The following is a 26,619-nucleotide window of genomic DNA, read 5'->3' on the forward strand; positions in this document are numbered from 1 at the left end:
CTGTATTGGAAACATGGATTTACCTGCAAGCAGATGCCCCAATCTAATTTCTCCAGTTCTTGCATAATATTGCCGTAGTTAGCCTTCCACAAATTTAGCACTTTCACCCAAGGACCGATCTTATCCTTGTCCATAGCTGTCTTAAAATTTATGGCATTATGATCCCTCCACCCCCCCCCCCCCCCCCCCCCCCCCCTCCACCCACCAAACTTTGATCATCTGGTCAGGATTATTCCCCAATACAAGATCCAGAATGACCCCTTCCCTAGTTTGACTATCTACATATTTTTACTGCTTTTATCTACCTTGCAGGAAAGTTTGTTTTTGTATTTGCCCAGAGCATGTGTGAATTGCTAGCGTGATCAGCATTTTATGCCTATCCCAAATTTCTATTAAAAGGCAGGTGGTGAACTACTTTCTATTCTCACATTTCTGTCGGGAGTAGAGTTCCAACTTTAATCTCCTTCATCTTCCTTCGCATTAAAAATAAGTCAACAGGTAGTTGTATGAGTATAGTTTTTCAACATACATTTACCCATTCAGCCATTCTTCTTATTTTCCTTTTGGACAGTAAGCAACCACATATATCAGACCATGGGAGGCTGTACAGATGAACCCAAGATTGTACTCACTCAGCATTAATGAGTGTACTTTCCTGTAAGAATTACTGAATCAAAATGAATGGAAACTTTGGCTAACTCATGACCAACCCTGGTGTAACCTTCAGCACTGCTTTTTAAAACTGGAGAAAGAATGAAGCAAAGAATATGGAGTTTTATAAGCACCTTGTAAAACCTTGGGACTTGCCAAACATTGCATAGTCAATGAAGGTTTTAAAAATCCATGATAATTGAGGTGCAAAGCAGACTGTGAAGCTTGAGAAGACTGAACTCACATTTATGTAGCAGCTTTCGTAATGTCAAAGCACTTTGTAAACAATTTAAATACTTTTGAGAATGTGCCAGATAGTCTGTTCATTGTTTGATGTTAACTCAAAGTTTGGTAATGACCAGTACACTGAGGAGTACTGTCCTGCTGCAGTCCAAAGGAGTGACCTTTGGGTCCTGAGTATCTACCTGAAAGGGCCAAGGGAGAATACATTCGAAGGTCACATCTCTACTACGACAGCATTTTCTCAATGCTGCACTGATTTTGAGCCTAAATCTGTGCACAACGCTCAGGATTAGAACTGCTTCACTCTCTAACAAAAATGTGATACTATCATATTTTCCTGGTTTGCTTCTTGGTCATAGTTAATCATTTTTGGCCTTTTCAATTGCAGATCAGTTCTGTGACCCATCTGAGACCTCGAATGAATGCAATACTATTTCTGCTCCAGTTTGAAGAGCAGGTGAATAACATTAAACCAGACATCGTATCAGTGAAGGCAGCCTGTGAAGAAGTCAGGAGCAGTGATAATTTTTCCAAATTAATGGAAATCGTCTTGTTGGTGGGAAACTTTATGAATGCAGGATCACGGAATGCTGGAGCATTTGGATTCAGCATCAGCTTCCTTTGTAAAGTAAGTGCTACTTTCAAATGTATTTATTGTTAGAAAGAATTGCTGACGTGTATTTGTAAACTGCCTTTCAGAATCTCAACCAATCACAGAATGCTTACAGGAAAGAAGAGTTTTTAAAGTGTAGCCACTGAGCTAATTTAGGAAATACAGCAGGCAGTTTACATACAGCAAACTCCCACAAGCCAAACATGTGGTAATGACCGGCTAATCTGGTTTGGCAGTGATGTAATTTAAGACATATTTATTGACCAGGTCCTCACAGAACGCTCACATGCTTTTCTTGGCAATGGAACCATTTTAAAAGCTTTAAAAGCTCTTAAGTGAATAGTTAAGGCTTCAATTGAAAGCACGTCCAGGATATAATACATCTAATACTGAAGAGTTCCCTCAGGACTAAGTTTTGTGCTCAAGTATCTGGTATGGGACTTGACCTGCAACTGTTTGACACAGATAAAAATACAGGTGCTGAGCTATGGCTAAAACCTAATGTAATAAAGTGGTCCAGTGATGAGTAGTAATACCTAGCTCTAAATGTAGAACATCAAAACTGAGAGTAGAAGACAGCCATTTGACCTATCAAGTCTGCTTTTCTATTCAGTATGACAAAGCTCTGAATAACTGCATTAAGATATCCTCCCTTCTGAGCTCAATTCCTCTTGCAATGCAGATCCGTATGCAATTTGCTTGCTAAGTCAGCCTCGCTCTTTTCATTGACTGCTGTACGAGGATTCTTAGATCCCTTTGTACATCCACTTATCCCAATATATCTCCATTTACGATCCAGCCTGAATTGCCAAGAGGGCAGTTAAGAGTTGGCAATATGGCTACAGTTCTGAAGTCACATGTAAGCCACACTGATTAGGGCAGCACATTTCCTTCCTGAAAGGACAATAATGAAGCAGATGGATTTTTTTATCCCAACAATCAACATGGTTGCCCTTACACCAACATTTTATTCCAGATTCTTATTGAGACCAAAACTCATCACCTACCATAGTGAGATTTGAACCCATGTTCCCAGAACATTTGTTTGAGGTTCTGGAATACTACACCAGAGACACTACCACTATGCTAATGTCTCTCTACTGCTTCACCTCTCACACAGGTGGTTTCTTTCAAAAAAAAGGTATTGATCAGGAATTAATGCAGGCATTATAATTGGAGAAGATAAATATAAAAATTGCAAAGGACAACCAATTAAAAAGGGACAAGGAAAGGGGAAAAAAAGGTTCAGTTAATAAGGAAAGAAGCAAGGAAGAGAAGCTATGAAAGTTAGGGAGATGTTTTATAAAAGGACCTGACCAGAGCCTGGTGAGTTCAGATAACAGCATTCCTTTGGACTGCTCAGTCAACTGTAGTTCCTCCAAGTTCATCTTCCTTGGTGTTGTTGTCTAGATCTGCTTCTCTCTTACTACATATATTATTGCTTAAACAAATTTTATCTACGAACAGAATACAAACGCTTCCATCAAGGACAGATTTTATTTTAGGTAAAGTAGTGCATTGGCACAGCAAAAGATTTTCGAGTCATTGAATATTATACCAGAGAAGGATGCTATTTAGCCCATCATGCTTGTGTCAATTTGTATATGATAATATCACGTGAAATGGGAATAGAAATAGACCATTCCATCCGTAGAGCCCATACCACCATTTATTAAAATTATGGGTGATCGCGTTGTGGCCTTAACTGCAATTTCCTGCTAGTCTCTGACAACTATTGACTTCCTTGTTGATAAAATTTTAACTAAGCTTTGAATATAATTAATGACCCCACTTTCCTTGCTTTTGTGGAAGAGAATTCCAGCCTCTCTGGGAGAAGAAATGCCTCTTCAACCTGTCTTAAATAGGAGACTCCTTTATTTTGGTATTGTGGCCCTTAGCTTTAGATCCTGCATGAGAAGAAACATCTTCCTGGAAGGAGTTTATTCAATAATCTAATTTCTTATCCACAACTCTACAATTTATTTCTTTGCGAATATATAACTACTTGCATTTTTCCGTTTCCACTGACAGTTGTTGATGAGTGACATGATTTCCTGACTTTCACCATGCTATTGACAGTGTGAGGCATTGAGAAAAGCAATCAAGTTTGACAAGTTTCCCACTTGAAATTTAAATAAAATATTGCACTTGTTTGTATCGATAACTCAGAAGATGACCAGGCCTCTAGACCATACCCTTAATGGCTTATACAAAGGGAAGAGGAAGGAAGCTAAAGTGGGCTTAAAAATATGTTCATTTTAGTGTTCTCTTAACTGCAACATTTTGGTGATTCTAATGAATCATGTACTAGGGTGACATGGGTAATGTGTAGTGCTGCTTTTATATATTAGCTTCATTTTTATTCTTCCTGCATGTCTGTTGTTGACCGGATTATATCGTGGGAAGTCTGACCACAGACTGTACAAACCTTTAGATATCCTGTGTAAAACTTTCCATTTAATCTTCATTTGTGTCAGAGAATTGCCAAATCTTAGCATATTGCACAATTATTAGCTTCTGACTCTCTTTTTCCCTTTTTTGCCATTACAATTAATGATAATTTGCTTATGCGTCAGCCAACCCTATCTTCAATAATGCAGAGGAGACGTTTCTGTTTTCTTTTCCCTCTGCTTTAGCTGCCAAATATTTCTGGACCTTCATTGCTAAATCCTGTATTTTCCTTTTGTCGAAGAACAAGTCCGAATTAGTTAATTCTGTGTATTTTTGATAATGAAGCGTGAAAGGTGCTTGTTTTTTTCCCCGCACATTTTCATAAACAGATGCTCATACAATAATTCAGTATTTTAAACAGAAAAAAATGCCATGATTTGGAGTCTTGATTGATTATGTCAAAAACTTTCTGCCAGTGACAAAATGTGTTTGTACCTTGCTTTGCAGGATAAAGGGTAAGAGTGCCAAGTAAACAAGCTGAAGTTTAACAAAAATGCAGGGCTTAATTGGAAAGAAATATCAGTTTAAAAAAAGTTTTTAAGAGACTAATCCAAACAAAACGTGTAGTTTCTGCGCAGAATACAATATACATAGTGCCACAGAGTGTGCATTCAGAGTTTAAACTGACCTCAAAATTGCATCATGCAACTCATTTTTTTGGCATCAAACAGTTTCTTTACATCGTTACTTGATGGACAGGAATTGAATGAACAGGTGTCCAGCACACAGAAAATGCAAACTGCAGAATAACCTATTAAAAGTTGGAATCCTGCAAATCTTGCAGGACCCATTTTGGATGTTTGTCATGCTTCACAACATTACACAACACATGCAGCTCAAGGCCTGAATTGTAAGGGACATCTCACCAGCAATATTAATAGGATCATACAGTGCATTCAGGTTAGTTGGCAGTTTGTCATTTCACTCTATTTTGTCTGTTTTATGACTGAATCAAAATAAAAATGAGGTTGCTGTTGTCCTTCTAGATCATACAGTTATTCTTTGATTAGAAAGAGACAACCCGTGGTGGTTTGATCTGAAGCTGACCACACCTCAGGTGAGGCGAAGGTTGACAAGGAATGTCATTCATGGTAACCTCAGCTGGTACGGAAATTGAACCCATACTGTTGGTGTCATTCTGTGCTGCAAATCAGCTGACGAGCCAACCAAGCTAACCGTCCCCTATCACTTAATCACATTATGGTTGAAGCCCAAAAAGAGGGGCTGTTCTTCCTGTCATGTCTGTGCTAGCTGTGCAAAGGAGCTGTTTACCTAGTTCCAGCACTTTCCTGATTGCCGTACACGTTCTTCTTTTTCGGATAATAACCCAATTCTCCATTAAATCTCAGTTGAATCTTCCTCCATTGCGCACTCAAAGCAGTGAATTCCAGACTCTAACCATTCACTTTTTATTTTTCGTCATCTTTGTTTTTTTGTTGTCACTTAGCTTAAATCTGTGCCCTCTTGTTCATCACCTTTCCATCGTAGGAACAGATTTTCCCAAATAACATTTGAGTCCTGAGCACATGGTCAATAAAGCATGTTCTCCTCCTAATGTTTTTGGTTCTTTAGCTAATCACACTGAAATTTTTGCCGTTTGGTTATGAATCCTTCTGCCAATGGAAACAATTTCTCTTTATTTATACAAATTTAAACATTTTTATCAATTCCACTGTTAATTGCCTTTGCCATGAGAAGAATAACTTCACTGTCTGTGGCTATTTTCTGTAAGCACTCATTTCTTTTTAATCTCTGTAAATGTATTAAAATTACTGCTTTGAGAAACAGTGGCATAATCAAACATGCTATGTGTATTTAAATTATAGAGTCACTAACAAAATAATGAACAAGTTCTTTGAAGTAAAATTAGTGATTTCTGTTTGGAGCACAGGACAGAAATGTTACAAAATGCAGATCAACAATGCTAAATATTACTGATATGCTGCTGCTGTTCTCTGGGTCATAGGGATTACAGGTTTAGAAGGTATGATTGAAGAAGCGGTGATGAGGTACTTAGAAAGTAAATGAGATGCTGTCCCAATGGCTTATAGCAGACAGCAAATCAGTAGCAGTATTGAATTGAATTGGTCCTACTCAGCAGAATTGTCCAGGAAATATGCAAAGAGCCTATCATTATAATTGTTTTGCAGTACTTAGCCTTCATTTAATCAATAAATTATAAGCAATCAAGGTTTGCCGAATCGCCCATTTTAATGCCCCATGCCAACCCCTCCACCAACTCCCTTACACTCATACAAGTAAACAAGCAGCCAGCTGAGGTAGAAGAGGAAAATTCGGGTAAAAGATCACTTTACCTCTATTGGAAACGATCGATGGCATGACAACTTTAAAAGGAAGTACAAGTCTTTGAAGTTATTTGAAAATGAGAATCTGATGTTTCTGCACATATTTCACAAATTTTGTTTTAATGCTTTGCTTTATTGCCATTTTCCCCATTCCTGTCATGCTTTGAATGGGATTACAGTATGATAGGGGTTGGTTCTGCCTCAATATATTCCTAAAAAATGGAAGCCAAGCTGGAGCACCGTGGGAAGGAGAAAGATCATAGCAATCAACCTTGATCTTGTCCTCACCCAATTATTGTGCAGAAATTTCTTCGTCTTTTCCCAAAGAGTGATCGGCAGTGAAATCTTTGGGCTCCTTTCCACAATACATTTGCTTTGGTATCTATCCCTTGCCATGCTGCTGATTTGCTCACTGCTAAAAATTATTGTATTTACTTACCTTCCTTGATTATACTTTCCAAATCTGCAATCTCTACCACCTGGAGGACAAGGACGGAAGATGCATGGGAATACCACCACCACCAAGTTCTCCTCCAAGCCGCATGCCATTCTGATCTTAGAACTATATCATTGTTTCTTCATTGTTACTGGTTCAAAATCTCAAGGACTGCAGCAGTTCAGGAAGGCAGCTCACAACCATTTTCAGAGGCAGAGATAATGGGCACTGCAGATGTTGGAGAATTCCAAGATAATAAAGTGTGAGGCTGGATGAACACAGCAGGCCAAGCAGCATCTCAGGAGCACAAAAGCTGACGTGTGGTGGGGTTGGAGGGCAGTGTGGAGGGAACAAGGGAGTCACGGAGAGAGTGGTCTCTCCGGAAAGCAGACAGGGGTGGGGATGGAAAAATGTCTTGGGTGGTGGAGTCGGATAGTAAATGGCGAAAGTGTCGGAGGATGATGCGTTGTATCCGGAGGTTGGTAGGGTGGTGTGTGAGAACGAGGGGGATCCTCTTAGGGCGGTTGTGGCGGGGGCGGGGTGTGAGGGATGTGTTGCGGGAAATACGGGAGACGCGGTCAAGGGCGTTCTCGATCACTGTGGGGGGAAAGTTGCGGTCCTTAAAGAACTTGGACATCTGGGATGTGCGGGAGTGGAATGTCTTATCGTGGGAGCAGATGCGGCGGAGGCGGAGGAATTGGGAATAGGGGATGGAATTTTTGCAGGAGGGTGGGTGGGAGGAGGTGTATTCTAGGTAGCTGTGGGAGTCGGTGGGCTTGAAATGGACATCAGTTACAAGCTGGTTGCCTGAGATGGAGACTGAGAGGTCCAGGAAGGTGAGGGATGTGCTGGAGATGGCCCAGGTGAACTGAAGGTTGGGGTGGAAGGTGTTGGTGAAGTGGATGAACTGCTCGAGCTCCTCTGGGGAGCAAGAGGCGGCGCCGTGTTCGCTCCACACTGCCCGCCAACCCCACCACACCCGGCACCTTCCCCTGCAACCGCAGGAAATGCTACACTTGCCCCCACACCTCCTCCCTCACCCCTATCCCAGGCCCCAAGATGACATTCCACATTAAGCAGAGGTTCACCTGCACATCTGCCAATGTGGTATACTGCATCCACTGTACCCGGTGCGGCATCCTCTACATTGGGGAAACCAAGCGGAGGTTTGGAGACCGCTTTGCAGAACACCTCCGCTCAGTTCGCAACAAACAACTGCACCTCCCAGTCGCAAACCATTTTCACTCCCCCTCCCATTCTCTCGATGACATGTCCATCATGGGCCTCCTGCACTGCCACAATGATGCCACCCGTAGGTTGCAGGAACAGCAACTCATATTCCGCCTGGGAACCCTGCAGCCATATGGTATCAATGTGGACTTCACCAGTTTCAAAATCTCCCCTTCCCCTACTGCATCCCTAAACCAGCCCAGCTCTTCCCCCCCCACCCACTGCATCCCAAAACCAGTCCAACCTGTCTCTGCCTCCCTAACCGGTTCTTCCTCTCACCCATCCCTTCCTCCTGCCCCAAGCCGCACCCCCATCTACCTACTAACCTCATCCCACCTCCTTGACCTGTCCGTCTTCCCTGGACTGGCCTATCCCCTCCCTACCTCCCCACCTATACTCTCTCCACCTATCTTCTTTACTCTCCATCTTCGGTCCGCCTCCCCCTCTCTCCCTATTTATTCCAGTTCCCTCTCCCCATCCCCCTCTCTGATGAAGGGTCTAGGCCCGAAACGTCAGCTTTTGTGCTCCTGAGATGCTGCTTGGCCTGCTGTGTTCATCCAGCCTCACATTTTATCATTTTCAGAGGCACTTTGGATGAGCTATAAATAGTTGTCTAGCTGGCGATCCCCATATCCCATGAACAATTTTGATTTTAAAAATCTATTCTCCAGAGTTCCTTTCGCAAAACATTTAGCCGTTGCACCTACTATTCGACAACTTGCATTGCAATAGCGTAATGATGTATTTCTGGTCAAATTGGCAATGAATTTTCAATACCTATGCTCATGTTTCTGTCCTCAGCCTGTAGCAATATTCCATTGAATCTCAAAGCAATTTGGAGGAACACCCCATTTTCCAAATGAATGCTTTACAACCTCTGGGCTTAATATGGAGTTCAATAATTTCATAACCATGAGGTTTCTCTTTTAGGTTGATTTTATTTTCTAAAGTGTCACTATTTATCTTACTTTGTCCTTTTTTAATTTATTCCCAGGGTGTGGGCATTGCTGGCTAGGCCAGCAATCATTGCCCATCCCTAACTGCCCAGAGAGTAGTTGAGAATCACCCCTGTTGCGGTGGATTTAGAGTCATATGTAGGACAGATTAGGTAAGGATGGCAGTTTTCTTTTCTAAAGGGAATTTGTGAACGAGATGAGTTTTTCCAGTAATTGACAGCAGTTTCATGGTCCTAATTAGACTTTTAGTTCCAGATATTTATTGAATTCACATCCTATCATCATCTATGGTGGGATTCAAACCCAGAACATTACCTGGATCTCTGGAGTAGTGGTCTAGCGGTGACACCACTAGGCCATCGCCTCCCCTAAAATGAAATGGCTTGCTTTCAGACAGATCTGGAATTTGTTTTTCGATAACAACCACTCTGAACCAATGTTTTGTTTCTTTACCTCTACTATTACCACACCCTTCACTTTTTTCCCATATTTCAATATTTGATCTCTCTGGCCCTCTAACTTTTCCTTTCCCTTTTCTTGCATCTGATTATTGTTCTCCCCACGCTCCCACAAAAAATTAACTCTGTTCCTGTCCCCACAAATGCTGCTGGACCTGCTGAGGTTTTCCAGCAGTTTGTTTTTATTGTGGTAGTATGGGTAGATCTCGATACCACTGAATTAAAGAAAGAGTAGAATAGGCAGATCCAGTAGTTCTGCAATGGTAGCAAAATAGCAGCTGGAGATAGTGATCATTTGGACTATTTTGACTCACTGAAAGTAATATTGATTCAGTGCGGTAATGTAAACCGGACTGCACTGAATTTGTAGCTTAAGTTGTATCTCCCTCAGTTTTATTTTCCATTCACGTCAACAGTAATTGGTAAGGAAGGTATAAAATGGGCTGCCAATTCAACATTGCCCAATGTGTCTTGATGAAAACTGGGCAATTCACCAAAATGTTTGAAGGATTCCAGCTTCTCTAGAACTGTTTGACAGCCAGGGTTCAATGCCCCTGAATTTTTATTTTTCAAAAGCAAAAGTACATTTAGTTCTTGTGAATATTTATTTTAATTTTTTTATTCATTCATTAAAATTCTTTTCCTAACAGTTAAAAGATACAAAATCCACAGATCAGAAGATGACACTCATGCACTTTATAGCAGAAATGTGTGAAGAACAGTACCCTGAAATTATTCACTTCACAGAAGAGCTAAACCATGTGGAAAAAGCAAGCCGAGGTAAAGGAATTATTAAACTTTAAATAAAGTGAAAAGGGCATATATGGTAGGAGTTCGAAATACTACACCATTAAATCTCTTGTAAAGCGTGCAGCCATTGATTAGAACTGGTACAGCGCTCCTCTCTGCCACTGACCTACTTAACATTTCAAGCTCTGCCTCTAGCATTCAATTTGTTTTGCAATGCAGGAATTGTGCAATGATTTTTGAGTTCTTTAATGTGCAATAAAATACATGATTGCATTAAAAGAAACAAATAATTTAAGACTGATGCAAACCTTCTAATATTAGACGGGTATGGCTGCCTGCCTGGAATTGTATACCCACAGGAATTTGTGCATGCTTCAGTTAGTAAACAGAATCCTGGTTTAAGATTTATCCATTTCATAATAAAATTTATCATCGCTAGGGCTCACTGTGGTTCCATCAAAAGCTTTCACAGCTTCAGCATGCAATGTTTGCCTTAACCCTTTTGAGGCATTTTATGTTAACTGAATGGGGAACTACTTCAGTTAAAAGTGAAAAGAAATATGCTGGAAATACAAATATAAAAATTATAGGCAGGCAAATGCCTTCTAGTTATCAAGCCTGCCCCACATGTTACATGAAGCATCATGATTAGAAATATCCACAACCTGAGAGAAGCTGACTTAGTGTGCCAATTAGAAAAAATGCACAGTTAGAAAAATTGCACAAGTGAATGTCCTGTAAGGCAACTCAGTTCCATGAAAAATTAGTTAGAGGCAAAAAATACTACAGATGCTGGAATCCAAGGTAGACAGACTGGAGGCTGGAAGAACACAGCAGGCTATGCAGCATCTGAAGGAAAGGAGCAGTCAATGTTTCAGGTCTCCCCCTTCTTCAGGACTAAAGAGGGTAATAACCAAAACATTGACTGCTCCTTTCCACAGATGCCACCTGGCCTGCTGTGTTCTTCCAGCCTCCTGTTTGCTTTCCATGAAAAATTAACCTCTTTCTGGCGTTGTGTTTTCAACAACAGGATCTTAACACTTATATCATGCCTTGAATGTAGTAAAGCACCTTGACACTTCAGAGGAATATTATTGAACAATATCATGTCAAGCCACCTGAGAGATATTAGGACAGATGACCAATAGTTTAGTGAGAGTCAAGATTTATGACATATTTTAAAAGTGTATAGAAGGAATTCCAAAGCACATTATTCAGGCACCTAATGATATGTCGATCAATGATGCACTATGGGATTGTCAGATGCAGTGTGACAATTCAGAGGGGGTAAAGAGGTTGAGAGAGGTGATGGTGAGATCGAATTGCCTATTGCCAATATGCATGTGGAATTTCTTTCATATAATATCATCAAGATGCAGTATGTAAACGAGTAATAGGAAGGGTCCAGACGTATTCATTTTTTGACCGTCTTTATCTTCCCCTTCACTACTGGACTAGAGCCAAGATAAATCAGCACTCTGATCACTGTCCAGTTACTTTTGCATTGAGGTACATGTACACAGACGTGGTGAAAGACCGCAATAACTTTCATATGCAGGTACAGAAACTCTTTAGCTTTATGGTGCCACATCTAAATGTCCATTCTGAATATGTGAAACTGAGTAGTCACAGTTAATAATTTTTTAGACTTGGAGTTGAATCTAAGCTTTTGTTTGTGCAGCCTATGCACTTGTATAGTTTTTAGCAAAATCCATTGAGTGATAATTTGGACACAGCGCTGATTCCCTTTTTGAGATTTCATATAGTTACCACTGCTGAGCTTGCTCAGATCATCTAGTTCCACACAGTTTACCTTGGTTCCTGTTTTTCCATGCAGTGCAAATTGAAAAAATTGTGAAGAAACTGAAGAAAACAATGCTGAAATAGTTGACATTTTTTGTGTTCTTTACAGTTTCTGCAGAAATGTTACAGAAGAACCTAGAACAAATGGGGAAACAGATTGCCAGTTTGGAAAAAGACATCAGCACGTTCCCACCAGCCAATAACGATCAAGACAAGTTTGTAGACAAAATGACCATATCCTTTCACTTTGTTTAGTTAAATTAAAATCTATTATTTGTATTTTATTTATATTGATATTACGCATTGCCTGCCAATCTTCCTTCATATGTTTAACAAAAGAAGATATTTGAAAAGAATTCTTGAATTGTAAAAAGAGTGCAGACTAATATTGTTCCAGATTCTGTATTCAGCATGAACCATTTTTGTCATTGTCAATATTACAGTAATGCTAATTGTAAAACCTATAGAAATACTGTTTTTTAATTTCTTTTATGCAACATGCATGTTGCTGGATTGACCAACATTTATTATCCATTCCTAATTGCCCTTGAGAAAAGATAGTGGTGAGCTACCTCCTTTGAACTAGTGCAATGCATATGGTAAAGACATACTTGTTAGGTAGGAAGCTCAAGTAATTAACAAGTGACAGTGAAGGAATAATGATGTAATTTTGAAAAATTATTTTGCAGATCGTGGACTTGTAAGGTGGTAACCTAGCATGTATTGTCAATTCCCAAATGTCCTTGAGAAGGTGATGGTAAACTGCCTTCTTTTGCCAGTGTAGTCTGTACAGCACTAGCACACCCACGATGTCGTTAAAAAAGGGAGCTCAAGTATTTTGACCCATGATAGTGAACAAACATGATGATGTGTACTTTGAAAGGGAGCTTGCATGTGGTGGTGTTCCTGTGCATCTGCTAGTATCATCTTTCTGGGTCATAGAGGATGCAGGTTTGGAAGAAACTATCAATGGAGAGTTGGTGAGTTGCTGCTATGTAGAAGTTGTTCTCATACGGTTGATTTGGTGACTTATGGTTTCCAACAGTTTGAGTTAAATAGGTTGACTGAAAACTAACTGGTAGATGGGGAAAAATATCAATAAGCACTTAATGCAGAAGATATATGAATACTTGTATATATAAAGTATTCATACTGTGTTGAGGAGGTTGGAGAGTAAGCAGTCTTAGATATTTACATCGTTAAAGTGAATGCTTCTCTATGATTACCCTGTTGTTTCTGGAGGAAATGCAGATCAAAAGGCATAATTTTAAAATTAGAGCTAGTCCACTTAGTCCTTATATTGGTAAACATTTCTTCAATGGGCGGCACGGTGGCTCAGTGGTTAGCACTGCAGCCTCACAGCGCCAGGGACCCAGGTTCGATTCCACCCTTGGGCAACTGTCTGTGTGGAGTTTGCACATTCTTCCCGTGTCTGCGTGGGTTTCCTCTAGGTGCTCCGGTTTCCTCCCACAGTCCAAAGATGTGCAGGCTAGATGGATCGGCCATGCTAAATTGCCTGTAGTGTTCAAGGGTGAGTGGATTATAGGGGCATGGGTCTGGGTGGGATATTCCAAGGAGCGGTGTGGACTTGTTGGGCCAAAGGGCCTGTTTCCACATCGTAGGGAATCTAAATGACACAAATCTGAAACGCACTTTGAAAAGCATAAAGGTTCACAAGACCCCAGGACTTGTTGGGATCTATCCAGAATACTGACGGACTTGCGTGAGGAAATTGATGGGGTCTTGGACAAAATCTTTTTATCTTCTTTACTCACGGGCAAGGTCTCAGAAGACTGGACAATAACAGTGTCGTTCTTTTGTTTAAGAAGTGCAACAGGGATAATCTGAGAAATGATATACGAGAGAGCCTTACAGCAGTGTGTAGGTAAAATATTGGAGGACATTCCTAGGGAAAGGATTTATTCATGCTTGGAAAAATATGGATCTATTTGGTGACAGGCAGTATGGCTTTGTATGGGGACAGCCGTGTTTCAAATTTGATTGAGTTTTTGAAGAAGTGACACAGACGATTGATGAGGACAGAGCAGTGGATGTCATCCACATTGATGTTACCAAGACCTTTGATGAGGTCCCTCATGGCAGGCTGACAGAAAAGGTGGAGCCATGTGGGATCCGTGGTGAACTGGTAAAATGGATACAACTAGCTTGGTCGTAAAAGACAGAGTGGAATGGTGTTGTTCTGACTGGAGACCTGTGAATAGCGGTGTTAATGAAGAGAATTGCCAGAAGATATAGAAGGATATAGATAGGTTGGAGACTTGGGTGATGAAATGGCAGATGGAATTAAATCAAAACAAATGTGAGATGATGCATTTTGTGGGAGGTAAAATACAGGAGGGAAGTATACAGTAAATGACAGAATACCTAGAAGCATTAAATATCTCTCCATATTGGCTCATAGTTCCCTGAAAGTGGCAACACAAGTGGATATAGTCATCAAGATGATGTACGGCATGCTTTCCCTTATCAAGCATGGTGTAGTGTATAAAAATTGGCAAGTCATGTTGCAACTGTATAGAACTTTAGTTATACCACATTTAGAATATTATGTACATTTCTGGTCACCACACTATTAGAAGGATTTGGAGGCTTTGCAGAAGGTAAAAAAAAGGTTTTCTGGTTTGAAGGCGATTAACAATGGGGAGAGTAGACAAACTCTGTTTGTTCTCACTTGAACTTCTAAGGCTGAGGTGAGACCTGATCGAGATTCACCAAATTATGAGAGGAATAGATAGTTGGAGTCTTTTTCCCAGGGTAGAAATGTCGGTTTCTAGGGGATGGAGATTTATGGTTAAAAGGGGAAAGTTTTAAAGGAGATGTGAGAGGCAAGCTTTTGTACAGAGGGTGGTAAGTGTCAGAAATGTGCTGCCTGAGGTGGTGGTGGAAGTAAATACAATAGCAACGTTTAAGAGGCATCTTGACAGATACATGAATAGACAGGGAATAGATGAATATGTACCATGTAGAGTCAAAAGGTTTTTAATTTAGAAAGGCATCCGGCGTTAGCACAGGCTTGATGAGCCAAAGGACCTGTTCCTATGCTGTACGGTTCTTTATTCTTCCCCACCCCCAAAAGATCTCATGGATTGTAAGAGTGAGAAGTGGAGAAGACCTTACAGCTGGTTTGCAGTGCAACAGTATAAGTTTATTACCCATACCAACTGAGGTTACCATAAAGAACTCTCCTTCTCAACCTTTGTCCTGACCTGAGGCATGGTAACCCTCAGATTAAACCACCAGTTGTCTCTTGTCTATGAGAGAGCAACCCTTTGGTCCAGTAAGACTATGGGCAACTTTACTTTTTCGGTGAAAACTTGAGATGCCAGAGCATACAAAGCCACAGATCAAGTGCTGGAAAATGGTTTTAGAATTAACAGCTGCTTGGTAACCAGTAGAGACAATGCACTATGACTGCATGGAGTGGAACTGATGGAGATGCTCAGCGTAACAGTTTAAATGAGAACTACCCTGTTTACTAATTTGTGGCTTTTACTGCTAATATATCTTATGCATGGTGGGATTTTGTTCTTTTGACTGTTTCTGTCAACATGTCAGAATGTGCTGACTTTGTTAGGATACCACTGCATTGACATTGGGCATATTTGTATCGGCAGGTTGGTTAGCTTAATGAAGCATGATCATATTTTCAATTAGGACTCTTTGCAATGTGAGACATTGTAACAATACCTGAGCTGCCAATGCGTTAGGGTAAATAGAGAAGCTCTGAGGCCAGCTAGCATAACGCAGAATAGGGATTAAAATTAGGAAGCCCTGGGACTGTGAATTGAGAAACGGCAGGTCACCAGCTCTGAATTACTTCTAAAGCTGAAAATCAAGATTTTTGTATGACCGTACTGAGCGGAAAAATAATGCCCCAAGCACAGCATAATTATCAGTCGAGTTCAGAGCACTGCTTTCTGTTGAGCTGCTTTTAAAGTTTGCCAATCTGTTGGGCTGTAAGAGAATTACAATGATTCAACACATGGTGCAGTTTCCTCGCCAAATTTAGAGCAACAGGTATTTCCCTGAAATTCAGAGCTCGACACCAAAGAGACACATGCTTGAATAATATGGTACTCAGATACCAGTATTATTTGCGCTTTGAAGTCCAGCATAATATAGGGGTTTTTTTATATTTCAATTATCAGATCAAATGACTCCAGGAATAATCATGAGACTTGAGGTCATGCAAAGATTGACGTAATTTAAGAAAGATCACAAATGCATTTTGACATAGCATGTAACATTTGAAATTACAAACTTGGTCAAAGACAAGCATTTGGCCAGAATACTCAGGAATAGATTGTATGTTTCCAGTGGTTAATTTGATATGATTTGGGAGTACTTGAAGAGTCATTTTAAATGGTTGAGAATGAAAGGAAAATGATAAATCTTGGAAACTGAATTTATAATAGGCATGTGATCAAGAAATATAAACTGATCATATTAGAAATCAGGTCAGGCAGCATCTGTGGAGTGGGGAAAAACAGACATTTCCACCAGAGAGAAATCGGGGCTAGGGACCATACGCAAAAGGTAGTCAGTAATAAATTCAGTAGACAACTCCAGAGAACCTTTTACTTTTAGTCTGTCATGGGATGTGACCTTCACTGGCAGGGTGTAGATTCATTGCTGTTCCCTTGTTACTTGTGAGCTACCACCTGGAAATACTGGAAAAAGAAGAGTTCTAGGATTTTGGCCCACCAACATTAATATAGTTTCACGTCATGGAGTTGTGAGATTTGGAGGGCGACTTGCAGGTGATGGTGATCCCACGTATCTACTCCCTTTCTCCTACTAGTTAATAGAGTTCATGGATCTGGCAGGTGCAATCGAAGGAGCCTTTGTGGATCATTGCTTTTGTTAACTAGAGAATAGTCCTCTGATGAAGGGTCTAGGCCCGAAACGTCAGCTTTTGTGCTCCTGAGATGCTGCTTGGCCTGCTGTGTTCATCCAGCCTCACATTTTATTATCTTGACGAAGTGTTCTGTTTTTGTGCTGTAAGTTGATGGAATGCTTTAGATTGCCCTTGCCTGTAGTGGAAATACTGGCTTTACTTCAGAGCCAGATCCTGTTAGATTTGTATTGAAGTTTGCCATGCAACATGCTAGCCTATCAGATTCAGGTTATGCATTTCTTAAGTGCCTTGTTTTTGTTCAATGTCTATTTGGTAATGTTCCAGTATTTTTTATGCTATAGAAGAGACGTTAAACTTGAAGGGGCTCAGAAAAGATTTACCAAGATATCGCCAGGTTTGGAGTGTTTACTCCTACGGAGGGAGGCTGAATAGGCTGGGGCTATTTCACCTGGAACATCAGAAGCTGAGGGGTGACCTTTATAGAGGTATATAAAATCGTGAGGGACATGGATAGGATGACTAGCCAAGATCTTTTCCCCAGGGTAGGGGAGTCCAAAACTAGAGGGCATAGGTTTAAGGTGAGAGGAGAAAGATTTAAAAGGGACCTAAGGTGCAACTTTTTCACCCAGAGGATGGTGTGTGAATGGAATGGGCTGCCAGAGGAAGTGGTGGAGGTGAGTACAATTACAATATTTAAAAGTCATCGAAACGGGTACATGAATAGGAAGAGTGGGCCAAATGCTGGCAATTGGGACTAGATTGTTTTAGAATATCTGGTCAACATGGACGAGTTGGACTGAATGGCCTGTTTCCATGCTGTACAACTCTATGACTATGATTAATTTATTTTCAGTAGTACAAAGAGAAATTTCTATATGGTGAAAGCCTAAAAACCAGGACAAAATATCAACAGTCATAAAGGAAGATAATCTAGAAGATGGTTATATAGCAAATAGCATTGTCAAAATAACCTGTTGTGAAGAGCTTCCTAAGCAGCACATTGAATAGCATCTTCCCTTGACATGGGCCATTGCAAATCTGCATCTGAAAACATTTTGATTACAGTGCTACAGACTCATCCAACTCATTAGAAGCAATCAGGTAACTGCCAGAAGTATTGGAATTGGGTTTGAGCTGTTTCTAAAGGACAAATTCAGAATTCGCACGGGGGCAGTGAGTTAAGGTCTACTTTGGTAATCCTTCATTCCATCATCCATCCTTTTTTGTACTGATACATTATTTTCTGCCTCCCCTATTTGACTTTTTAATGGTTTTGTACATAGATTGCAAAGATGTTGTGCAGCCTTAAAAGCACAGATGTGAGCAGACATAAGTAAAACTGACCCTAGCAGAAAATTGGTTTACAGATTAAGTTGCCTGCATTTGTGTTTTCATTATTGGTTGGCTTTTGCATGATTGTTTTAACTCATGCAATTCATTGGTAAATGCAGGTGGATGGAGAGATAATCTCTGTATTCCTTTTGTTCATGTGAATCTTATATCATAAAGCAACATTGCAAACTGAATTGTGGTTAAAATTGGCATTACCGGTTCTATGACTGGTCAAAACTTTGATGCTTCATTAAATTTCATATTTGTTGCAAAATGTACTTTGAAATTACGATATTTGAGGCCACCTTTTGTGTGAAATTGCACTTGCATTTGTGCTGAGACACACAAGCTGTTTCCTATCATCAATGTAACACTTGGTGAGCAATACATTTACTTTGGCTTTAGTTACAAAGGGTTTTAAACTTAATGATCCATTAATTTAGTTATTAAAGATTTAGTGAGAGAAAATAATAAAATGAGGAAGAGGATCCCTGTTAAACCTGAGGCAGTACTAGTAACAACCTTGTGCGTTGTATATTGTTTTCAGTTCCATGCTGAAGAACGTTGTTAGAGAATTAATTGAGGTCACAGCATTAAAATTGCCAGAAGGGTAAAGGCTCACATTCAAAATGAGTGTTGTAAGTTTTAGACCAAAGCACTCTGAAATCCTTTTTCAATGGTTGAAATGATGCTGTGGAATTTTTCAAAGACCAGTTAAATTGGGTATTTTTAAGAAGATTCCTTTCAGTTTTTAAAAAAAATTCTTTGATGATGAAGTAATTTGATTTTAAATTGATCATTGGTTTATAAAAGGCTTAGAGCAGAATAAGTAGTGAGGAGGAAGTTTGAACAAAAACTCATTTACTCTTGGGTTTTAGTTGATTCACTTGAATTATCAGATAATTGCAGTAATGTTTCAAAAACATCAAAATGAAGTAGCACATCATTGAGATGGTAGGAACTGCCAATGCTGGAGAATCTGAGATAACAAGGCATTGAGCTGAAGGGACCAGATCCAAAACATCAGCTTTCCTGCTCCTCTGATGCTGCTTGGCCTCTGTGTTCCTCCAGCTCTACACCTTGTTAACGAAATCATTAAGTTTTGCCCATGTCTTTTCTCAGTCTTGTCTCCATCAGTTCCTGTGAAAGAGAAAGGGAAATTTAATGTTTCAAAGATTGATCACTTGGCAATTCTAAAGAACGATCCTTGCCAGCTGTGATCTAGTTGAAGAAATTATGCTTTAGTGAATGCTTTTGATAGTGAAGAAAGATCAGGAAAGACAGAGGTTAAAGATATTATTGCAGAATTTCAGGCAATAGTGACTGAACAGACCAATGTTGTGTTGAAGTGGCAGTAAGTGTTCTGCCACTCTACACCAGATCTTGGTCTAAATATCGCCAAATGAGCTGAATTCCAGAGGGCCAGTAAAATGATGTCCTTTGACACCAAGAACAATATTTGACCAATAATTGCATCCAGGCATCTTAAGGAAATTAGAGTTGATGGAATCAGGGAAAACGTTCCACTGGTTTGGATAATGGTTGTTGCTGAGGAAGATGTCTGTGGTTATTGAGGGCCAATCGTTTTACTCCGAGGACATTGCTGCAGAATACTCAGCAAAGACCATTGCTCCATCATTCTCAACTGCTGCAGCCAAGACCTTCAATCTAACATAAATTTGTAAGTGGATAGGATCTATGATGATTGAAATATTTTCGGATCCTTTCACCCACCTCTAATATCCCCTCCACTCGGTCCCACTCTCCGATCTCTTAGCCGTAATTGATCACTTCATTGGAAATTGAGTTCCAAAGAAGAGCCATTGGATTTAAATGTTAACATAATAAAATGTGAGGCTGGATGAACACAGCAGGCCAAGCAGCATCTCAGGAGCACAAAAGCTGACGTTTCGGGCCTAGACCCTTCATCAGAGAGGGGGATGGGGAGAGGGAACTGGAATAAATAGGGAGAGAGGGGGAGGTGGACCGAAGATGGAGAGTAAAGAAGATAGGTGGAGAGAGTATAGGTAGGGAGGTAGGGAGGGGATAGGTCAGTCCAGGGAAGACGGACAGGTCAAGGAGGTGGGATGAGGTTAGTAGGTAGATGGGGGTGCGGCTTGGGGCAGGAGGAAGGGATGGGTGAGAGGAAGAACCGGTTAGGGAGGCAGAGACAGGTTGGACTGGTTTTGGGATGCAGTGGGTGGGGGGGAAGAGCTGGGCTGGTTGTGTGGTGCAGTGGGGGGAGGGGACGAACTGGGCTGGTTTAGGGGTGCAGTGGGGGGAGGGGACGAACTGGGCTGGTTTAGGGATGCAGTAGGGGAAGGGGAGATTTTGAAACTGGTGAAGTCCACATTGATACCATTAGGCTGCAGGGTTCCCAGGCGGAATATGAGTTGCTGTTCCTGCAACCTTCGGGTGGCATCATTGTGGCAGTGCAGGAGGCCCATGATGGACATGTCATCTAGAGAATGGGAGGGGGAGTGAAAATGGTTTGCGACTGGGAGGTGCAGTTGTTTGTTGCGAACCGACCGGAGGTGTTCTGCAAAGCGGTCTCCAAGCCTCCGCTTGGTTTCCCCAATGTAGAGGAAGCCGCACCGGGTACAATGGATGCAGTATACCACATTGGCAGATGTGCAGGTGAACCTCTGCTTAATGTGGAATGTCATCTTGGGGCCTGGGCTAGGGGTGAGGGAGGAGGTGTGGGGGCAAGTGTAGCATTTCCTGTGGTTGCAGGGGAAGGTGCCGGGTGTGGTGGGGTTGGCGGGCAGTGTGGAGCGAACACGGCGCCGCCTCTTGCTCCCCAGAGGAGCTCGAACAGTTCATCCACTTCACCAACACCTTCCACCCCAACCTTCAGTTCACCTGGGCCATCTCCAGCACATCCCTCACCTTCCTGGACCTCTCAGTCTCCATCTCAGGCAACCAGCTTGTAACTGATGTCCATTTCAAGCCCACCGACTCCCACAGCTACCTAGAATACACCTCCTCCCAGCCACCCTCCTGCAAAAATTCCATCCCCTATTCCCAATTCCTCCGCCTCCGCCGCATCTGCTCCCACGATAAGACATTCCACTCCCGCACATCCCAGATGTCCAAGTTCTTTAAGGACCGCAACTTTCCCCCCACAGTGATCGAGAACACCCTTGACCGCGTCTCCCGTATTTCCCGCAACACATCCCTCACACCCCGCCCCCGCCACAACCGCCCCAAGAGGATCCCCCTCGTTCTCACACACCACCCTACCAACCTCCGGATACAACGCATTATCCTCTGACACTTCCGCCATTTACAATCCGACCCCACCACCCAAGACATTTTTCCATCCCCTCCCCTGTCAGCTTTCCGGAGAGACCACTCTCTCCATGACTCCCTTGTTCGCTCCACACTGCCCTCCAACCCCACCACACCCGGCACCTTCCCCTACAACCGCAGGAAATGCTACACTTGCCCCCACACCTCCTCCCTCACCCCCATCCCAGGCCCCAAGATGACATTCCACATTAAGCAGAGGTTCACCTGCACAACTGCCAATGTGGTATACTGCATCCACTGTACCCGGTGCGGCTTCCTCTACATTGGGGAAACCAAGCGGAGGCTTGGGGACCGCTTTGCAGAACACCTCCGCTCAGTTTGCAACAAACAACTGCACCTCCCAGTCGCAAACCATTTCCACTCCCCCTCCCATTCTCTAGATGACATGTCCATCATGGGCCTCCTGCACTGCCACAATGATGCCACCCGAAGGTTGCAGGAACAGCAACTCATATTCCGCCTGGGAACCCTGCAGCCATATGGTATCAATGTGGACTTCACCAGTTTCAAAATCTCCCCTTCCCCTACTGCATCCCTAAATCAGCCCAGTTCGTCCCCTCCCCCCACTGCACCACGCAACCAGCCCAGCTCTTCCCCCCCCCACCCACTGCATCCCAAAACCAGTCCAACCCTTCCTCCCACCCCAAGCCGCACCCCCAGCTACCTACTGACCTCATCCCACCTCCTTGACCTGTCCGTCTTCCCTGGACCGACCTATCCCCTCCCTACCTCCCCACCTACACTCTCTCCACCTATCTTCTTTACTCTCCATCTTCGGTCCGCCTCCCCCTCTCTCCCTATTTATTCCAGTTCCCTCTCCCCATCCCCCTCTCTGATGAAGGGTCTCGGCCCGAAACGTCAGCTTTTGTGCTCCTGAGATGCTGCTTGGCCTGCTGTGTTCATCCAGCCTCACATTTTATTATCTTGGAATTCTCCAGCATCTGCAGTTCCCATTATCTCGGATCTAAATGTTAACACTGTTTCTGTCTCCACGGATGCTGTGAGACCTACTGAGTTTCTACAGCACCTTTTTGTTTTTATTTAATTAATGGCTTACTCAGACAGTAGTAACTGTGACGTTTGTAAGATTTGGGCTCATTTGAAGAGATAAAATTGTGTGTTACTGTATGTGCAGAAACTGACTGCTTGCTCATACCTTACATTTTTGCTGTATATGAGACTTTAAACACAAATAGAATTCCGTGCACCTGCCAAGGACCGCACATATTTGAATCAAAAGGTGCATATGTTATGCTCCTTAATGTGCTTGAAATAATATGTGAAAAATGTCACTTCACATAGTACATAGAAATAGCAAGAGAGAAATGAGACTTTTTTCCAACCATCACTAATCATGGATGTGAACAGAAGCAGTCCCAGAATAGAGCCCTGTGGGATAGAACTACCCATTAGCAATCACTGAGCAATTGCCCTTAACACACGCATTCTGTTTCTTTTCTTCTAATTAGTTTTAACCAAACTTAGCTCCCTTTCATGTATTACCATGCTTATTAGTTTTTTTTTACCCCCAGTAGTCTCCTGTGTGTTAGACTGTTGAAGGCTTTCTGGAAGTTCATTCACTCCACACCACCTTTGTTTCCTGAGTTTTCTATATCTTCTATCCTCAAAATATTCACTAATTTGTTAAGACTGTCATCCCTGAGATCTGTCATGGCTGGTTCTACTAAATTTCTGTTTTTTTTTTAAGCTGTTGTACTGGCTCAAAAATGGAGATTGGTGCATTGAATATGGATTTTTTTTTAATATGCTAGCTCTTTCAATGACATGCACTTAGCATAGATAAACTTCAATCTCAGTTCAAGATGCTGAATTGCATGTATTGTAGTTGCAGTGATAATTACTATATCAAACTTGCAGATTTATTTTCTTTATGTAATATGACTATTTTATTAGAGATAACCAATGGTTTTAATTTACTCAAATAGAGTATAGATTTTTTGAAATGTAACCATAAGTACGATTGAAGATGTCCTTCAGAGTTAGATGAATGGGCAAGCTTGCAAGTCTAATGCTGCTGTAGAGTCTAGCAGAAAATTACAAAATAATTGTTGAAGTCGGTCAAGGCTTGTTCATTTTTTGGTGTAATTTTTTCTGAGATTAGCATGCTTGCTGCAGCAGAGCAAAATAATGCTGATGCTAGAAATCTGCAATTTAAAAAATCACCAGTACTTTTTTTAAAAAAATGAAGTGTTATCCATCTGAAAAGTAAATCCTGTTTTCATCAGAAACACTGCAGAAGATTTACAGTAATTCTTTTAAATTACATTGCTTAATATGTCAGTTTTAGATCACAATCATCAGTGCTAATTGAATAAAAGAACTTTAGTTACAGTTGCTACATCAGTGAAAACAAAAATGCTAATCTGTGCTATTGAAAAGTTAGGATATTATGAATCATATATGTGCCATGTTTAAGTATCAACATAACATTTCCTTAATTAAAGGTTTGACACAGTTTTGTACAGGTTGCAAGGGAGCAGTTTGAAAAACTATCTGAAATGCATAAAACCATGGAGGAGGATTTTGTAGACCTTGGACAATACTTTGTCTTTGACACCAAAAAAATATCTGTTGAGGAGTTTTTTGGTGATCTTAGTAACTTCAAGACTATGTTTTTGGTAAGTGCTTAATTAATTATATATGAAGTAATGCAATAGTGATGTGGGCATTTATGAAATTCGGTGCAGCGTGTCATTTTTACAATTTGCTCCCTAGCTGCTGATTGTCATCTTCAACCTGGGCACTTTACATCAGGAGAGTTCTGCAGAGAGGCAACAGACACTTCATCATACCCATCTTAGTACTAAATAGCCAATTTAACATTAAATGATCGGAAATCACGTGTGGACTTGACCAGGGAACGATTGCAAATTCCCTTCCCTATCTTTGAACGAATTGGGCCTCTGATGGTTTTGTGGTCACCATTACACCATTTTCAACTTAATTAAATTCCAGAATAGTTAATTGAATTAGAATTCTGTCTCCTACCATGGTAGGATTTGAAATTGTCTCCCCCTAAGCATTAGCTTGGACTTCCATTTTACTCATCCACCTTCTTTCCCTTTCTTGGTGCAGCGTTATACGTGATAGACGAGATAGCCCCTTGCCTAGTTAGTTTTTTCTTATCGTTAGGTCTGTTGAAATGCAGAGATCTTCAGGGTGGTGCTTCAGGTACTCTTTCAGTACTACATAATACTGGATCGTGATGTGGAATGGGACCTCTAATTTGAAGTACGCCAGCTGTCACCTGGCTGAGATCAGCTAATTTACTACAAACGAAGAATAAAACTGAGGATCTTCTGCTGCATGGCATGCAATATGTTTGTGCCCTACTTCATTCAGGAGTGCACTTACGATTTTAAAATTACAAAATATCAAGTGCAGTAAACCCTGAAGCTGTATTACACAATTGAGTCCTTGACCTCTGAAAAGTTTCAATAATAATAATCATCTATTTACTGAAACTTAGTTTATGAGCTCCATTTGACGTGGTCACAGTGTTAGCTCTGCTGTCTTTGAATTCGGATGTTCTAAGTTCGAGCACCACTCGTATTTGAGCACAGTCTAGCTGTCACTGTAGTGCCATACTGAAGGTGTTCGGTACTGCCAGAGGTGCTGTCTTTCAATCATCTCAAGCTGTATCTACCTGCTTGGGTGGATGCAACAGATTTTGTGGCCCTATACAGCATTTTTTCCACCTGACTTGTATTACTAAAACTGTTTATCGGGTCATTCATATTACTATTTACAAGACCTTGCTTTATACAAGGTGTCTGCAGCACTTCTTCTATTACAATGCTGAAGTGAAGTAATTTGAACGTTGCCATAGTCCCAGCAGACCATAGGTTGTTCTGTCATTAGAGTGATGACTGGCAATAAGTTTAACCTTCACGCCTCTTATGCAGGACAGGGCCTTCATGGGGACCTCAGCCATTACAGGAATTAAACCATGCATTTGGTATCCTTCTGCATTGCAAACAAGCCATCCAGCCAATTGTGCTGATTCCCATTACAATGTGACTACATCTTGAAAGTATTTAATTTGATATAAAGCATTGTGAAATGTCCTGAGACCAAGAAAGGTGTGATAAGATGCAGTTCCTTCTTTCCTTAAGTAATCTTTTATCTCCCTCAGCAATCGGTAATGGAGAACAAGAAACGGAAAGAAGCTGAAGAGAAAATCAAAAGAGCCAAACTAGCCAAAGAGAAGGCAGAAAAGGAGCGACTAGAAAAACAGAAGAAGAATGCAGCATTTGACATGAATGCGAGTAAGAAATTTTGCATATTTTTCATACCTTCTAGATTTTTGTTACAATCAAATTTTACTTCTATATGGTTTGTTGCCATGAAATTGACATTACAAAGGCTTCCATTTGTATAGCACCTTTTAATGTGTAAAATGTTCAGGATGCTTCGTGAGAGTATTATCAAACAGCAAGTCACATGAGATATTAGAGAGATTTATTAAGCAGCATCGTAAAGAAGAGAAAGAAACGGAAAGATTTAGGGAAAGACTTCCAGCGCTAAGGCCCGGGCAAGAGAAGGTATTATCGATGGTAGAGCAATTAAAACTAGGGATTCGTGACACCTGAATTGGAGCAACCTAGTGATCTGAAGGGTGTGGGCTGAAGGAAATTGGAGATGGGAACAATTAGACCACAGGGAGATTTGAGGAAAGAGTGTGAGGATGTTGAAATATAAGGATTTTCAGATTCAACAGTATATGGGGTCAGTGAGCAAGTATAATTGGCATATCTGATTTCTTACCCACTAGACAAAGGCAGCAAAATTTTGGATCTGTTGAAGTTTTACAGAATATAGAATGAGGGGGGTGGTTCAGAGTGTGTGGAACTAGCCCAGTCTGTTGTTATCAAGTAGAGTCTGGTAGGAATGCCTGAGGCCAAATGGAACAAGGGAACAGCTGAAGGTTATGTGTTAGTTGAGCATAATTGGATGAGAAATTGACTGGGGAGCAACATGCTCAGGGATATTATGACACATCTGTGGAGCAGGTGGGACTTGAACCTAGGCCATCTACCTAAAGTAAGAATGCTACCAATATACCACAAGCACTGGGGTTTTGTTCTCTATATACTCAGTGAAATTCTTACTCAATTATTTCATATATTCAAATTTGTCTGGGTATATGGACAGCAAGGCCACATTTAAGGCACATAG

General features: G+C 41.2%; 1 protein-coding gene across 2 annotated transcripts in view; it reads left to right on the forward strand.

Annotated features, from left to right (window-relative positions):
• The window catches only part of LOC125458225 (protein diaphanous homolog 1-like), a 324,879-nt gene that overhangs the window by 234,265 nt on the left and 63,995 nt on the right, over positions 1 to 26,619 (forward strand). For both annotated transcript variants that reach the window (XM_059650539.1, XM_059650540.1), the window contains 5 exons: positions 1,283 to 1,522; positions 9,995 to 10,124; positions 12,007 to 12,130; positions 23,894 to 24,059; positions 25,577 to 25,709. In XM_059650539.1, coding sequence (XP_059506522.1) covers positions 1,283 to 1,522; positions 9,995 to 10,124; positions 12,007 to 12,130; positions 23,894 to 24,059; positions 25,577 to 25,709 — 793 coding nt within the window. The remainder of the gene's footprint in view (positions 1 to 1,282; positions 1,523 to 9,994; positions 10,125 to 12,006; positions 12,131 to 23,893; positions 24,060 to 25,576; positions 25,710 to 26,619) is intronic.

The sequence above is a fragment of the Stegostoma tigrinum genome, chromosome 13 (genome assembly GCF_030684315.1).
Source record: "Stegostoma tigrinum isolate sSteTig4 chromosome 13, sSteTig4.hap1, whole genome shotgun sequence".
NCBI classification, from domain to species: Eukaryota; Metazoa; Chordata; class Chondrichthyes; order Orectolobiformes; family Stegostomatidae; genus Stegostoma; species Stegostoma tigrinum.